The sequence below is a fragment of the Sebastes fasciatus genome, chromosome 13 (assembly GCF_043250625.1).
Source record: "Sebastes fasciatus isolate fSebFas1 chromosome 13, fSebFas1.pri, whole genome shotgun sequence".
NCBI classification, from domain to species: Eukaryota; Metazoa; Chordata; class Actinopteri; order Perciformes; family Sebastidae; genus Sebastes; species Sebastes fasciatus.
Window position 1 is genome coordinate 12,086,109 of NC_133807.1, and position 16,469 is coordinate 12,102,577.

At 44.8% G+C, this 16,469-nt stretch overlaps 1 protein-coding gene across 3 annotated transcripts in view; it reads left to right on the forward strand.

The window, feature by feature from the left end:
- grin2ba (glutamate receptor, ionotropic, N-methyl D-aspartate 2B, genome duplicate a) overlaps window positions 1–16,469 on the forward strand; it is a 159,244-nt gene that overhangs the window by 35,966 nt on the left and 106,809 nt on the right. For all 3 annotated transcript variants that reach the window (XM_074655518.1, XM_074655516.1, XM_074655517.1), the window contains one exon: window positions 4,713–5,369. In XM_074655518.1, the coding sequence (XP_074511619.1) occupies window positions 4,713–5,369 (657 nt within the window). The remainder of the gene's footprint in view (window positions 1–4,712; window positions 5,370–16,469) is intronic.

The following is a 16,469-nucleotide window of genomic DNA, read 5'->3' on the forward strand; positions in this document are numbered from 1 at the left end:
TCCCCGGGGCCAGCAGGGGCTCGCCTTCGCAAAATGCTACCGCGGACTGAGGAATGTTTTTAATATTGTCAGGTGCCGTTCGCCGTCGAAATCAATTTCAAATCAAAAGACATCTCGTCGCTGAAGATTAGCGCCAAGGTTAAATTTTTTTCCTGCCAGCTTTCATTGGAACAAAAAAACATAAATGTCACTTCTAAAAATGCATTAGGGAGAGCAAGCCACTGCTAGCGCTGTTCACAACCTTTCAAACTAAATTCATCAACTGCACACACACACACACACACACACATTTCTACTGCCCACAAGCGCACAAACCATTCTCGGCAGTAATGCTTTCTGTCCTGTGTGGATTTATTACTGCCAGAGCAGAGTACTTTGTGATCGGAACGGAGTGCTGCTCAGTCACGTATATTAAATACAAAACTTGAACAATACGGCGCCTGTTTGTTCACTTGTATTAGATATTTTGATTGACTGGAAAGCCAATGTTCCTGATTGTATGTGTTTGTTCCATACAGGACCACATCATGACCTGCCGTCTTAATCGTTGGTCTGCATTTGACACATGCAGAGATCCACTGTAAACTCCCTGCTAGTTATAATTGTGTGATTTATAGCTGACAAAAACAAAAAAAAAAGAGAGAGAGAGAGAGTGTGGCCAATTACAGAGCTGTAATATCTGCGTCATGCCTCATATCCCCTGCTCCGTCAACTTTCCACTACAGCAATATGAGCCATGTAAGCCTTGACGTTCATTAGTGACTATTACCCCGTTTATTGTCCATTTGGGCCCACTTAGTACCTGGTTGTGTTTGGTTGGGGTGGGTAACTACCTGAAACACTGTGTTCTTACCTAATTGGCCGGTGCCTCGTTGCATCTGTACAGTATAGCAGAGGCTGAAGCAATCATAACCAGGCAATAGAGTCTCCCCTTTACAGACATGCCCACTTTATGATAATCACATGCAGTTTTCGGCAAAAATCATGCAGTATAAATGTGTTATTTGTATTCTAAAAATGATTACTGCATACTGGGGTCGCTAAACAGTCTTGGAATTACATAAATTGGGTATCACTGTAAAGCTGAGACTCTTGTGGATCCAATAAGCTCAATTGTATTCATGTGTGATGATGTTAGTCCACATAATAGCCATTTCATATAGTGAGACCCTTTTTTTAGACTTGACCTCACTGTATAAAATGACCTGTGGTGACCTCTAGGATAATCACAGCCTCATTAAACTTCACAACCACACACTAGAGACCTAGAGCATTCAGAGGATGGATGGCTTTCCTAGCTAGATTGACAATAAGGGGTATTTCTGAGCAGTTTCCAGAACAGAAGTGCTCGCCATGCAATCGCTGAAAAATGCAATTCTTGCCGAAATCTCCAAATGTCAAAAGTTTTTGATACCAAATCACAGCATGGCTTTTTCTGTGGTGTTCCTCAAGGTCTTGGTGTCTTAATGTGGTATTTTGGAGGGATTTTTAATCATTTTTATCAATTGCGGGTCTTAATTGTTTGGTGTTTGAAAATGTCAGTAAATAGCAAAGAATTCCCATCAAAGGTTGCCAGAGCCCACAGCGATGTCTTACAGGCTCTGAAAACACATCAGCTTCTTACAATAAGTGATGGGGTCCGACACAAAAATACAATTTTCGAAACACTTTTGGTTATTTCACATGAGAGATGTGTGTGCTCATATTTTTTGTCTGAGCTCTTCTCACTGGTTTAAGGTGGGCAGGGCTCAGTTGCAGAAAGACGATGTGCTTCCACGCGCCAATCACGGTTTAGCAATGTTTGAATGTGATGACAGTTGGTGGGTTGTTTTGCTTATGTTGCCAGGCCACTCACTGTCAATCAAACACCCACACGGTCCTGATGAAGCAGATTAGTATTTGAATGTTAAACTCTTAATACATAATACCTAGGGATGCTTTTTTCCCCGACAATAACGTGAATATTGACGTTGCTTAGCAGCGGTGTTCTCACGACTTAACCGCTCGAACTCCAAGCGTATAGCATACACGACTTCCCACGTTGTAACCACGAGCTCAGGAGTTTCATTTGAAGGCACCAATACATCATGTTTTTTAAGTTGTTAAATAAATCAGAATAACAGGTGATTGTGAGGCTATGAGATCAGCGAGAAGCGCCCACAAACAATTTTTTTCTTCTACATTTTATTTAAATGTATGCACAAACTTTTAAATAAATGCACCCACTTTATGAAATGTGTTTTTGCATATACATTCAGAAAACGTTCCCCATAAATAAAAAAGGTTGAGGAAAAGCAGTAAAATGTGTGTGTGTGTATGTGTGTGTGTGTATGTGTGTGTTGGGGGGGGGGGGGGGTTTGTACCTCGGGGGTCTTGGGCTGGTGGAGGCTATCTGCGGTCCACCCATGTGTAACTGATATGACTGCTGTGTGCGCTGGTGTGGCTAATAGAGCAAATGGTGGGTGAGACGCGTGGGCCGGCTGACGGGGAAACAGGGTCATTTGGTGTCACAACCTCGCTCGTGTAATCTCCAGTTTAATACGCGCCTTTTGTGTTTCTTTATGAGACGCGCTTTGACTCACTATGGGACTTTTTAATGACCTCATCGCTCTGAATGATCATTGGAGTTACACAGTGTGTTGGCTAATATAATCTGTACCCCGGGGGTGTGTGTGCGCGGCTGCAGGCGAAATGTGTGTGATAAGGAGAGGGAGATGGCGAGTTTAGTAGCGAGTATGCATGAAACAGAGTGTGTTTTCTGTGTGTGTGTGTGCGTGTGTGTGTTCACGTGTGAAATGTGTCAGAGGTCTCTATGTTAATCTGTGTGTGACAGGACTCGGCTCTTTAAGGAGGCACAGCGGAGCGACTACATCGCTGCATTTACATGATCAATGCTCATTGCAAAAAAGTGTGTTTGTGCCGGTGTGTATCTCCGTGTCCATCATCTGTGTCTGTACGTGTGCGCATGTAGGCCTATTTTAATTGTTGCCATGGAAACAGAGTGCTGCCAGAGAAGTCCAGATTCAAAGAGGGCATCTCTCTGTCTCACTCTGTGACTCTCTCTCCTCTCTTGTCTTTCCTCCTCCTCTCTTTCCATCCCTCTTTCTCATCTTTCTGGCGTCTCACCAAGGTCCTCCTCGGTTTACACTCTCCGTCTCTCTCTGGTTTCCTCCCACCTCCTCTTCTTCTCCGTCTCCTTCGTGCCTCTTATCATCCCTCCCTCCATTCCTTTCCCTCCCACCTCTCCATCCTTTCCCGGAGAGCGGTGCGCAATTGACTATTAACACAGGGACCTGTAATTAGAGCTGACGAACCTCCAGCAATTAGTTTTCCCTAAAGAAGTTGTTCTGTCATCTCTGCATACGTCCCTTTATCCCTCTCTCAATCTCCTTCTCGCTTTTTCTTCCTCTCTGTCATTTCCTGTCCTATTAGCTGTCAGCGTTTGCGGGGCAGTTATTGTTTTAGTGTTTTTGTTCTTCTTTGTACCTTCCATCTGCCTTGTTAAAGGCAGTCATGTACGAGATATACACACAATACACTGTCAGAACAAGTTTATGAGCAACTACACCCCCCGATGTCCTGGGTATCTCTGCCCACAAAAACCAAAGTGAACATCTATTCCCACCGATTATACACCTACATCGACTATACACTGATAAACTCAAAAGAGGAAACATGCTCTCCCACACACTCAGATGCAAACATATAGAGAACACACACATCTCTCTCAGAAAGCGTCTTTTTCATGTCTTTGTTTGTCTCCAGCCGTGTTGTTGTTGCCGTCCCACCTCGCTGCTCTCTTCGTCTTCTCCGGATCCCTTTTTTCACCGGCCCACATGGCCCCTTCCTCCCCTCTCCTCTGCATCCCCATTAATGAAAAGCTCTATAAATAAGCACAGAGAAGAGGGAGTTGGAGAGAGAGAGATATGGTCAAGTAGAACGTGGGAGGGGAGGTGGAAGGATGGACGGCGAACGTCTGCGAGCGCTAAACTAGGCCAACGGGGGTGAGGGAGGAGACCGGGTATCATATCAAAGTGTTGCGAGTTGCTCCAAGCGCCTCCGCCGTCAATCACTTAATCAATTTCGGCGTCAGTCAGTTTGTCTGCGTCTCGGGTTGGCGTGTCACTCATCTCGCTCCAGACAGTTTGTCAGTCAGTCGGAGTTTGGCGTGGAGCCGTTCTCTCCCTCCATCTGCCCTCTCTCTCTCTCTCTCTCTCTCATTTGCATTCCTGATCCTACTCGCTTCGTTCTTCCTCCTCTTCCCTCGCTCCTCTCCCATCCTCCCCTGTCAAGAAGCCAACGTGTCATCTGGAGGGAGAGTTTATATCCTCTATAATACATACCATAATGCTGCTTCAGAACATTCCACATGAATTATTGATCCGTGTGAGATTATACGTAAACTATACGCCATCGTCCCATGTATCGCTGTGTGTGTTTATGCACTATTTATGTGTGTCAAGTGTGACCTCCTCTCTCATCCCTCTTTGTGTGGTTTCCTCCTCCTTCATTCTCTCCCCTCAGTGCCCCATTTCTGGGGACTGACATTGATATGCACTGATTCATATGATGCATGTAGCCTCTCGGCAATTCACTTTATTCAATCAATGTTGCATGGTGCTATGTTAACCTCTATTTCCTTCTCTCCATCTCCCACAAATCTCTGCCTACCCCTCCTACCTCCTCCTCCTCCTCCTCCTCTGTCTCTCCAGGTATTACTCTCCCACTCCTCCACCATGCCTGTCTGCGGCTGCCGCTGCCCCTCCACGCCTCGCGGCCAAGCAGGGGCCTCCTACTCCGCCCCCTCGGTCGCCCAGGAGCAAGAGAGGCGAGCCCGACCCCTACGCCCACCCCCACCTCCGTCGCTCCACTGCCACACCAGCGCCTCTCACCGCCTCTCCCTCCTTCTCCTGCTGCTCTGCCTCCTCTACCTGCCCCCGGCCTGCCACTCGCGGAGAGAGAAGGGCGGGGGAGGCGGAGGAGGAGGAGGTGGCGGCGGCGGCCACTACGTCCCCATCCCCCAGCCCCCTCCCCACCACATGACCGTCCCCAACATGCTGCGCGGCCTCAGCATCGCCGTCGTCCTGGTGGGCAACTCCAGCGACGTGGCGCTGGCCGGGGCCCGAGAGAAGGAGGACTTCCTGCACATGGCGCCCAACGTGGAGGTGCTGACCATGAATGAGACGGACCCTAAAAGCATCATCAAGAGCATCTGTGACCTAATGACGGAGCACTGGCTGCAGGGCGTGGTGTTCGGGGACGACACCGACCAGGAGGCCATCGCTCAAATCCTCGACTTCATATCAGCCCAGACCCACCTCCCCATCCTCGGAGTCCGCGGGGGCTCCTCCATGATCATGGCTGCCAAGGTAGGACGCTCTTCAGACAAATTTCACTTATTTTCAAACAGTTCTGATTATGTAATACAAAACAATTACAGTAATTGTGCGAGGAAGTATGTGTGGGTGGTTTTAGAGTTCAAATATAAAGAGGTGCTCACCTTGGAAACCGTGAATGGAAAGTGTCGGTCAGCACTGATAGATTTGTGTCCAACAGCTACCTGTGACTACTGCCACTGCATAAAAATGATTAATTTGATAGTTGTCACGAAAAATAACAACTTACAACAGATTACATGAAAAATCATTCTTTTATTAATAGTCAAAATCAGGATTTTTGAAAATGAGGAAAAACGCTGACATTATGTTTTATCAAATGTTTTCCTTGTGAAATATTTTTTACACTGCATATGTGTGCATATCTTTAACATTCAACTTGTTATGAGTTCATAGATCCCAAATACTTTATTGTGCTCCTTGTAGTTTCGGAGATACAGACATTTTGCTATGATACTATATCTAGTATTTGGGCACATGGGGAGACTGTTTTTTTCCTAAAATATAATGGAGTCTGTTGCAAAAACAGTATTCCCATCATGTCTCCAAATACTAGATATAGTATGATAACAAAAACTCACTTTTTAGCCAAAGGGTTTGACCGATTTTGAAAATGTCTTCACATTTGTGCTTAGGCAACCCTCCATTTGAATTGTTTAGTACTGTTATTGGAAGTTCAAGAGACCTACTTGTTAAATTGCCGCTGTAGCATAAAAAGACCTTTACACACCGGGGGCGTGACGAATAAACGACACATAAAATGCAAAATACCCTTCTGCAAGTATTATATGCCTAGGGCTTTTATTGTGAAAGGAAAGAACGGAAGAAGTGGATCTGGTATGCGCTGCGTTTGTCAAGGTTGAAAGGAGTAATAAAGTTTGCCGTCTTGGTTCGGACTACAAAACCTCCATGTGGTTGTTTTCATAAATATAGACGCAACTCAACCCGTTTTGCATAACGTGATTAGTTGATGCTTTTATTCGCGGTGCGAAAGCTCCGATAAATCAGCCTTGTTTGGATAAAAAAATGCTTTTTCGCCGCCTAATAATCTCGTTGTGTGTGTGAAAGCATTAATGACAAAAACATGTAAAGGCCTTTAGATGTTAGATATTGTTCGGTTCTTGCGAGGCCGGTCTGTGAAGTTGGATCTCTGCACGATTTCAATTTGATTAGCTGCACTTTGCTGTCAATCTTGGCCGTCTGTCTGTCACTCACTGTGAAAGGTTGTCACGGACAGATTACGTCGCCATCATTCATCAAAGAAAGATATTTTTAAAGTCTCCACTCCAGCCGTGGCTACACAGCCAAAACTACTGATGTTTATTTCTCTAAATGGTACCAGTGTTTTGTATGTCTGCCATATGCTCTCTGGTGATTTGTCATCTTTTGTTTTCTCCCTCGTATTGTGTGAAGTTAGTGAAGTTTAACAGGTTTGTTATATTCAGCAGGGCTCTACTTTGTGCTGACAGCCAACTAAAAATCTGTTACAGGTTGAGATACACTTTGATGTGCTTTGAAAGCGAGACAATGTGCTTTCATAACTTGAACCCATCGTCCTCTTACTGTAATATCAAGTTCACCCAAAACAGTGACGCCATTTTCAGTGATTTGGCTGCAACGGAGGATTTCGCATCTCGTCCCCTACCGCCATACTGCATCAGTATTAACTCTGGGTACAGACAGACAGACAGACAGACAGACAGACAGACAGACAGACAGACAGACAGACAGACAGACAGGGTAAGCTGGGGTTGTCTGACTTGAAAGACAAACTGCCAACAGTGCTGTGATGCCAGTGCCAGGATCAGCTGGAGATTTCACCAGAACAGAGAGCTAGATCTCTGCCTATTTACTAGGCCTTGCCTAATGGGATAAAGCAATCTGCTGCTGCTTTATCTGTGCCCGCCTGGGATCTGGGCTTGGACCCCATTCCACAAAATCAGCTCATTCATTTGCTACTTCAATGCTGCCGTATTAAATAATAAGGAAAAGCCAGATTTAATGTGCCTTTCATGCGGGGGAAAGTGAAACCTTTTTTATTAAAATACTGACATTTGCTTCTGCTGTCGAGAACTCGCTGTCGGCCCCGTAGAGTCTCTCAGTCTTATCTCAGACATCCTCGTCTCTCGACGTCGTCCTCCGGTTTTGTCTGCTGACCCGCTGGTGTCAACAGGTCTTTGTGCCAGCAGAGACACGAGTCGCAGTGACATGGCGAGGCCGGCGGCCACCACTGTAGCTCTTCTCTCTGTTCCTTCTCATTAGAGAACTAATAAGAGAAATGGCAGGGAAGCGTCCACTCCCATTTAAAACTGCACTCTTCCAAGCACACATGCAAAAGCTGCTATACACACACACACACATTTTCTCACAGCGTAAAGCACGCACCTTCTCCGTTTTCTTAAATATCTTAAATATCTGCCCCTGATCTGTAGGGGTGGGATCACCTATGTATCACAGAATCAATATATTTGCTTCATTTGAGTCTATGCGGATGTAAAAGGAAGTTAAAGCTTTTGTTGTTGTAGTCAGAATAACGTGACGTCATATCCGTTCCGTATCCATCAAACCAAAACAAACCACAGCGAGCCAAAACCAGAAAGGAGAAAACGGTCTGCATGGATACGACCTGCACCCTCACATTTTAAATCCAAAGTGGTAAACACTACACATCCAGTAAAGTACGGAAACACTTTGGGTTTCACACATTGCGGGGAAAACAGAGCTAGACATTATGGCTAAAGCTGCATGCTAACCCTGTCATGGACAGGCAACGTTATCGTATCGCGGTAACGTGCCGGTCAAGCCAGCCGTCACTCTCATCTCCGTGGTCAAATCAGCCGACGCTACAACTGTAGAGCACACATATACTGACATTTAATGTTAAATGCATTCAAACGGCACCGATGGAGCTGACCATGGATGTATAAAGAGAACCAAGCTGACGGGAGAGCTAGCGATGCACTTGGCGAGGTTAGAGGAAGTATACACGAGTGACTACGTCTGGTTTTCAAAATAAGGTGTTAACAAAGGGAGCTGTATATACAAAATACATATATGGAAATAAGATTGATTAGATTATATTCACCAGAAGTATAAAACATTAATAATTAGTTAATTAATTACTTTGTGAGGGAAATTAGAATGTATCACTTTTCCAATGATTTTCCTCAGTAAAAGTCCCTAGAAGTGTATGATTCAACTTTTTCCCATGATCTAGTGTAAACAAAAATTGCAATAAATCATAATATTCGAATCGCAATACTTAAAAATCACAATACATATCGAATCAGCACCCAAGTATCGTGATAGTATAGAATCAAGAGATAGATGTATTGTCCCAGCCCTACTGGTCGGTGGCAACAAATGGTAAATGGACTTGGACTTATATAGCGCTTTTCTAGTCTTCCGACCACTCAAAGCGCTTTACACTACATGTCAGTATTCACCCATTCACACACACATTCATACACTGATGGCAGAGGCTACTAAGGTGCCAACTTTGCCCATCAGGATTTAATCTAAATACTCATTCACACACCGATGGCTATGCCTCCGGGAGCAATTTTTTGGGGTTAAGTGTCTTGCTCAAGGACACATCGACATGTGACCCGGAGCAGCCGGGGATCGAACCACCGACCTTCCGATTGGTGGACAACCTGCTCTACCCTCTGAGCCACAGCCGCCCCCAACAAGTGTCTTTAACCCCACTAACCGTACGTTTTCGAAACATATAAATCTTCTAGAGCACTCCCTCCAGGTGCATGGGTGGCTACATCACATGTGAGAATTTATATCTGCGTCTTAGTGCATGGAAAGATGTGGAGCAGGACGAAGGTAACGGGAAGCAGGGGGTGGATAGTTAAGGAATGCATGGGGCTTGTGTGTGTGTGTGTGTTTGTGTGTGCAGGGACAGTATCATTCATTAAGCACACGTGCCCTAAGTGCACCAGGCTTGCAGAAAAAGAGCAGTGTTTTGTGGCAGAGGTTTAAATGGATTTCCCCCGGCCACAAGCCAGAGTGTGCCTCTCCTGAGAGCTCCCTCCTGGCTGCTCCGGGGGGCCCAGGAGAGCGAGGACGGGGCTGCGCTAAGGCTCAGTCCCCAAACGGATTTGTGTCTGCCTAATGGGCTGAGACAATGGAGTGGCGAAAATACGATAGAGAGGGATCAGAGGATGGGAGGGGGAGAGAGAGAGAGAGAGAGAGACATGGAGAAATTGAGATAGTGAGGATGAGATTGGGGTGGAAGAAATTCTACTGTGAGTGAAAGCATGTAGGGGAGGAGAAGGGTTTGAGAGTTCAGACGGGGCTGCCTGTAGAGGTGATGGACAGATAGTAGAGGACGAGGGCTGAGTCAACAGCAGAAGAGGAGACAGAGTTTGACACTGTTCAGACTTGGAGGAAAGAGGGGAGGGAGGGTGAATGTCTCTGAAAGTGAGTGGGACATTCAGAGAGAGATAAAGAGAAATGAGGAGGGGAGAGAACAAGTAAGGAGAGAGAACTTTTCTTCCGTATGGACACTAGCAGAGATGGAGAAAAAGCGATAGAGAGTAATTGTGGAAGATAGAATGAAAGGTTATATAGAGCTTAAGAAAATTCAGGCTGCAGTGTGTGCCTTTTTTTTTATATTGTGAGCAAGCATCTGAAGGAAATGGACTGACAAAGATCGGGAAATAGGGGATTGCAATATGAGGTGTTTATCTTAACGGCCCCGCTCCATCACACACACAAATGTGTGCACCGTCAAAACTGAAGGCCAAACGCCGCTATTACAGTCGGCAAGACGAACCCCTCCTTTTTCATTACACATCCGAGGAGGGAGGATGATAACAGGGAGCGACACAGAAGGCGGAGAATACAGCATTTTGATTTTTAGTGCGGGGCTGAGTAGGAAAAAAGAATTCGGAGGAACGGTACAAGATAATTCCATAAAATGTACCCTCTGGAGCGGACGACTGTTGTGCTACATGAAGAGCCAGGCCGAATCAGACTCAGAATGACATTTTTTTTTCTGCTCACATATGCATCTACAAGGAGTGTTATTCGGCTTTTGAGGTAATGAAACACAGAGCTAAACGCAGCATTGTGTGCCAGAGGGGAGATCCAGTCCAGCATCATACCCAAGACTTTAAAAAAAAAAAAAAATGATTGCAGCACAACTGTCTCAATCAGCCTTACGACTCAGTGAGTCTTCTGACATGTGTAACAAGAAAACAAAACTGGATGTTTTAGAGCCATTCCTCTCGGGGGATGGAGCCAAACTGCAGCAGCAATAAAAAAAAAAGAAAGTGGGACTAGAGCTCCCACAGTAGTTGCATCTGTGCTTACAGCTTACCATTGGGAAGTGGAATCTAGTGTTGTTACGATACCAAAATTCTGACTCCGATACGATACCCTGCCTATATAATATCTTGATACCGATACTGAAACGATACCACGGCAAAAATCTGAAACATCTGGAAAAGTAATGGAATAATAGACAACAGAAAATATTTTTTTTATTAATTAAAGGGAATGTTTGTAACTTTTTACACATATAAATCTACCGGGTCGGGATCCCATGCGCGCTCGCATATGCGCGCTCGCTTGTGGCCGGAGTCTCTCCTGCGCTTCCTGCTTGCCTTCACTCACACACCGCGCGCATTCTCGCTGTCTCGCTCCACCTCTAGACGTGCATGCGCGCTCACTACACACTGCAGAAAAGTTAGTTTAGCTCTGAGAATATCTAGTGAATACGTTGAATCTAGTGTACGTTTGCGCAGAAATAAATGATGCAGCTCCTCCAGACCAACAGAGGTTTTCCGTGTCTTGTGAAGTGACGGGGCTCCGCAGAGAGAAACGTTATCGTCTCCGACCGGGTGCCGGTGTCTCCCTGCGGGCGCAGTCGGGAGAAAGTAACATTTCTCTTCCTGCTTCAGCCCCGCCACCGACCCGCTTTTCCTGCTTCAGCCACGGAGGCTGAAGCAGGAAAAGCCAACACTAGGATCAGCAGTGATTCATGGAGAGACCTTCGTCTGGTCAGCTAACATTACTGCCAAGCAGGTGAAATATAGAGTAATATTGTGGTTATAGCTGACATGTGTCGCCTCACTGTTTTGAGCGATGCTCGTTCATGTCTATTTAGAGCGAGCAAAGCGCGAGCCCGACGCTGACTTTCGTTGACTTAATGGCCACAGGTGTCGCTGTTAACAAGCATTTCTGAAAGTTACAAACAGTCCCTTTTAAAAATGTTTAAAAGTCAAAATGTATTCATTAAAAAAAATTAAATTGTATGCAGTAATCTGATGTCCCCTATACTTAAGTTTATGTGATTTCTTTGATAGTTAATTTTATATTTGCAAAAACCCCCCCCACAAAACGATAATAAATTCAGATGAAGTTCTGTGAGAAGTTGATGAGAGAAAAGCTGCTAAAATCAGGAAGACACCACAGTAACTGTAGAAAGCGCTGTGTTGTGTCAAAGGGGTGTGAAGAGAATCACTCTCATCGGACTGCTTCTCCTCTCCGTCCATTTCACGTTACAGAGACACACGGTAAAATAATACTTTAACACGTGCTCTTGGTGTACTATGTGTTTTTGCCGAATTACAGGAGATGCTTGATGATTCAGAAAAGATGGTGAATGTAATGTTATCGGAACATTTGATCGTTAATTAGAGCTGCGCTGCTAGTTTCCTTGTTTTTTTTTTTTAAAGGGAGTTCTGCTGATAGAGAAACCAGCTCAGAGCGGGACTGTGCAGCCGATGAGAGGTTCATGACCTGCTTTAATCTTCTTTTCAACTTCACTTGTTGATTCCATCTTTCTGGTTATCACTACAGTTTAGTTTTTGACCGCTTGCTCCCACCTGCAGAAAAGTGAAAACTGCCTGCTCCCGCGGGATCCCAATCCTAATGGCTTCCTCTAAAGTAGAGCGCTGCACACGCACACGGCCCCGCGGTCACCAGTGTCGGCGTTAGGGGCGGGCCTGGACCGTCCAAGAAGGTGACTCTGCCCCCTCATTTGAATTCTCTCCTGACAAAAAAAACTAAACTGAAATACTTTTACAGCTATAAGTAAAATGAAGTCATACATTTTGGTAATGGGAGTCATTTATTATTGTTTAGTCTATAAAACACCCCCTCCTTAGCCAATTAAAAACAACTACCATATACGTTTTTTTAATTGTGGCTACGTTTCTGGATGAGCGCGCATTACGTTGTAATTGCATACCGCTTCTTGATGTGGTTTAAAGATGTTGTTTATCCTTTAATTCGTTATGTAACTGGCGAAAGTGGCCCAATGTTATAGGTTTATTAATGCAAAACATTTAACAGATTTCCCTGCTGTGTATCTGAGTTTATAGCTTCTGATTTTGTGGATGTATAACATGTGTGGGAGTGCGTGTGAGCTTGTGCGCATAGCAAGTGACACCATGTAGATGGGCGCCTGTGCCTCTCTGTCATAGTTTATTTATTTTATATGACACATGATAATGTGGAGGTTGCCCAATGTATAGGGTTATTAAATGCAAAACATTTAACAGATACATAACGTATACATACTGTATGTATACGCCTCTTTGTCATAGTTTATTTCTTTCATGAAACATGATAATGTTAATTATACACTTAATAAAGGCTATGTGAGGTGAAAAAATGCCCCCAAAATTGATTGCCCGTTTGTTCTTAATGCTCTGGCGCCGACCCTGGCGGTCGCACATCGACGCAACTCTCGGCTCGTATTAAAACACTGTCATCCTTAAAGTATCGGTACTAAGAAAACGGGGCATCGTACCGTTTTTAACAGCAGGGTATCGCGATACCTTTCTAGTATCGGTATACCGTGCAACACTAGTGGAGTATGTAGTTACTGTTAGAGCAGAGAAAAAGTGAACTTGTGCACAAGCTTGAAAGCAAGAGAGTTAAAAAGATGAAAGGATGGAGAGAGGAAGCCATGTATTAACAAGGAATGAAGATGAAGAAGGCGGAGGAGGAAGGCAAAGGGTAGAGATGGATGGAGGCAAAGGGCACTCACATCTATATCAATGAATAAGATCAGTGAGGGAGGGTTGGGCGGTAAGTAAGAGGACGAGTGCACTGAGTGCACGGACGCACGGCTGAGGAAAAGAGAGAGACGGAGAGAGAGAGAGAGAAAGGGTGACAAAGAGCGTGTGTTTGCAGGGAGTGCAGCAGCAGGTGTATCGCCATCTATCCAACGTAGCGAGAAAAAGAGAAGTTTGCTCAGGAAGTCGCGGCCTAAATGGAGGAGGAAGAGAAAGATGGATAGAGCACAGCTGTACCCACATCTGTGAAAGACAGGACAAGATAAAGGAGGAGGAGGAGATGGAGAAGGGAAAGCATCCAACAGTGTGTGTGTGTGTGTGTGTGTCCTTTTGCATCTGTGTGTGCGTGCGTTGTTACCTAGCCAACATGGCTGTAGTTGCCAGTCTTTTGTCTGTAGTGGTTTCCAGCACCACCCTGCTCGTCGTCCCTCCGCAGTGTCTGTTGGATCGCCGCAATCAGCGTGATCTAAAGCTTTGGCTAATGCTCACATTATCAAGACATGGTGAGCCGTTTTTCCTCAGCTTGTCTAGAAGGTAGGGCTTTGTAGTGGTACAAATAGCTGTGGTTGTCGCCGATCACCCCCAGGGCTGCCACATAATACGAACAAGCGAGCTAATCTACGGGGGAGGGGGAGGCTGCTGGTGCTGTAGATGAGGAGAGAGATAGCATCCAGGATTTGAATGTAGGATCGTCAGCAATTAATGAAAAAAAAGGGAGAGCAGCCAACCCCCGATGACCTGAGGGAAAATATAACATGATATGAATTTCACACACGCAAACATACTCACGCAGACACATTAAGAAAACACACGCCCACACACATGTGTTTTCATAAATATACGGTAAGACGTGTGTTACAAGGGCAATTAATGTATGAATATTGAATAGATTAATGGAAGATCCACAAACTGCTGCTGCAACATCATCACACACACACACACACACACAGGCGCTCCCACACACACAAACAAAATCCGTCCCCTGCCGTCTTTTGTGCGACTGGCAGCCGTCTCCAGGAACAAAACGGCAGGATGCGATCAATTAACTTTTTGCCCAAATAATTCAGGCTTTTCATCGTTTCCAATGTGGTCGTTTTTGCCCGTGGGTGTTCGAGCTCTTTTGTAAGAGGAGAGCGAGCGATTTTGTGTCTTGAGCACAATCGTCCCCATGTGTGTGTGTGTGTGTGTGTGTGTGTGGGTAAATGTGTGCTAATTCTTCAGAGGAAACAGGCTCGATGATGGTGGAGAATTGGTGTTGAACTGTGTCCAGGGATAATTGTTGTGGAGGATGTGTGTGAAGTGAGCCAGTTGAACCATTTAATCACAGCACACGGGTGAATTCAGCGATGCAATTAATGTCCATACCTCATTTTTTTTTAAGAAACCTGCTCCCCTCGTCCTCGGTATTTGTGTTTACCCTACATTTAGGGGCCTTTTTCATTTTTAGTCACAAAGAAATTTAGGCGTCATTTCCTGTTTTTAATGTCCTCGTGAGTTTTTTTAGTCCAGCGTAAATGTACCTGCATTTATATTCCCAATTAATGTCCTACAATAGCACCCATTGTTGTAGTAATCACTGAGGTCCTGTACTCTATTAACGTAATGCGCTGTTCGGCTTGGCAGCACCACGTTCTTGCTAAAACATAGACGCAATTAGGAGCATTTGTAAACGATAAGAGAATTAAAAAGCGAGTGTTCCTGTGCCTGATGTCTCTCTCAGTGCTCTCTGTCTGTCTCACTCTCTCTGTTCCTGTCTCTTTCTCATCTCGCTCCCCTAATTGTTTAGTTCATTCATGGATTTTGTTGTGTCCAGTAAAGCACAGTAAACCCCTTGTAACAGCTTTCTGATCTATCCTTTCATCCCGGATATGTTCCCTCTCCCTTTATTTGCTGCTCCCTTTGTCCGTTTTTTTATTCCCGGGTGTTTCTCTAGTTGGTTGTTTACCTGTCATGTCTCTGTGTCTCTAGCACCTTCTCATATCTGGCTATATTCAATTGCTAAAAACTTCACCTGGAAATTTCCTTAAAAAATGTAACTAATTAAAAATAACTTAAAAATGTAAATTGTGTTAAAGGCTAAATACTTTGCAGCACTAATACTTTACTAAATACAATGCAGTAGCTCATATTTACTGTGGTAATGACACATCTCGATGGGCAGCACTCCACATAAACTTGTGATCCTTAAAAACAATTCAGTCCTGGTTGATTTGGCAACAGTAAAGACCCGTTCCCACTCAACAAAAAACCCACATGCTGGGAAAGGCTACAGTCGGCTTTCATTCCCGAGACAAATGACTCTGCGGTAGTCATGGGAATTTATGGGCTCCATCTCCTATAGGCATTGATGGAAACATGACACCTGGGTGGACACAAATTTTTGCCCCTTTTCCGGCGTGATGCTATGTGGCGCGCGTTAAAAGTTCTGTCCGTCTCCGTACAAACAGCTCTTGAACATTGTTCCAAATTAGTCGGCACCGAGTTTGAAAGAGAGACTGCATAAGTAACATTGTCACTTGCGTCCATGCTGCTTTCTGCGGTTTACTAACCCTGTTTTGAGGCAGGTTTGTGATGTCGAACGTGCCTCAAAACAGGGTACACACCAGAAAAAAAAGAAAAGAAAGGCATACTCGTCTACTGCCAATGGGAAAGGAGTCTGTCGCCTATTTTTAGTGGGTTTTCTGCGTTATTAAAACCTGCATATACGCGCTAAATTAGGTGGAGAAAAAAAAGAGTATAAGTGTGGCTTAAAGTGACAATCTGTAGGATTTCATTCCTGGTTGATTTAGAAATTTTATTTGAGTGAAAACATGGGAATTGTGAGTTTGGAGTCTTGGCGTCACAAACTTTCACATTTTACAGCTAAACCGTGCACTACAAGATGATTCTGAAAACATTTGAGGGCGAGAAATAGGCATCTACACCCTGCAATATTTAAAACTGATCTGCTGACAGAAAATGACCATTGTCTTGTTTTGTAGAAGCGTTTTGATGAACGATCAGCGCTAACCTCAATGACGAACACCGTGCGTTT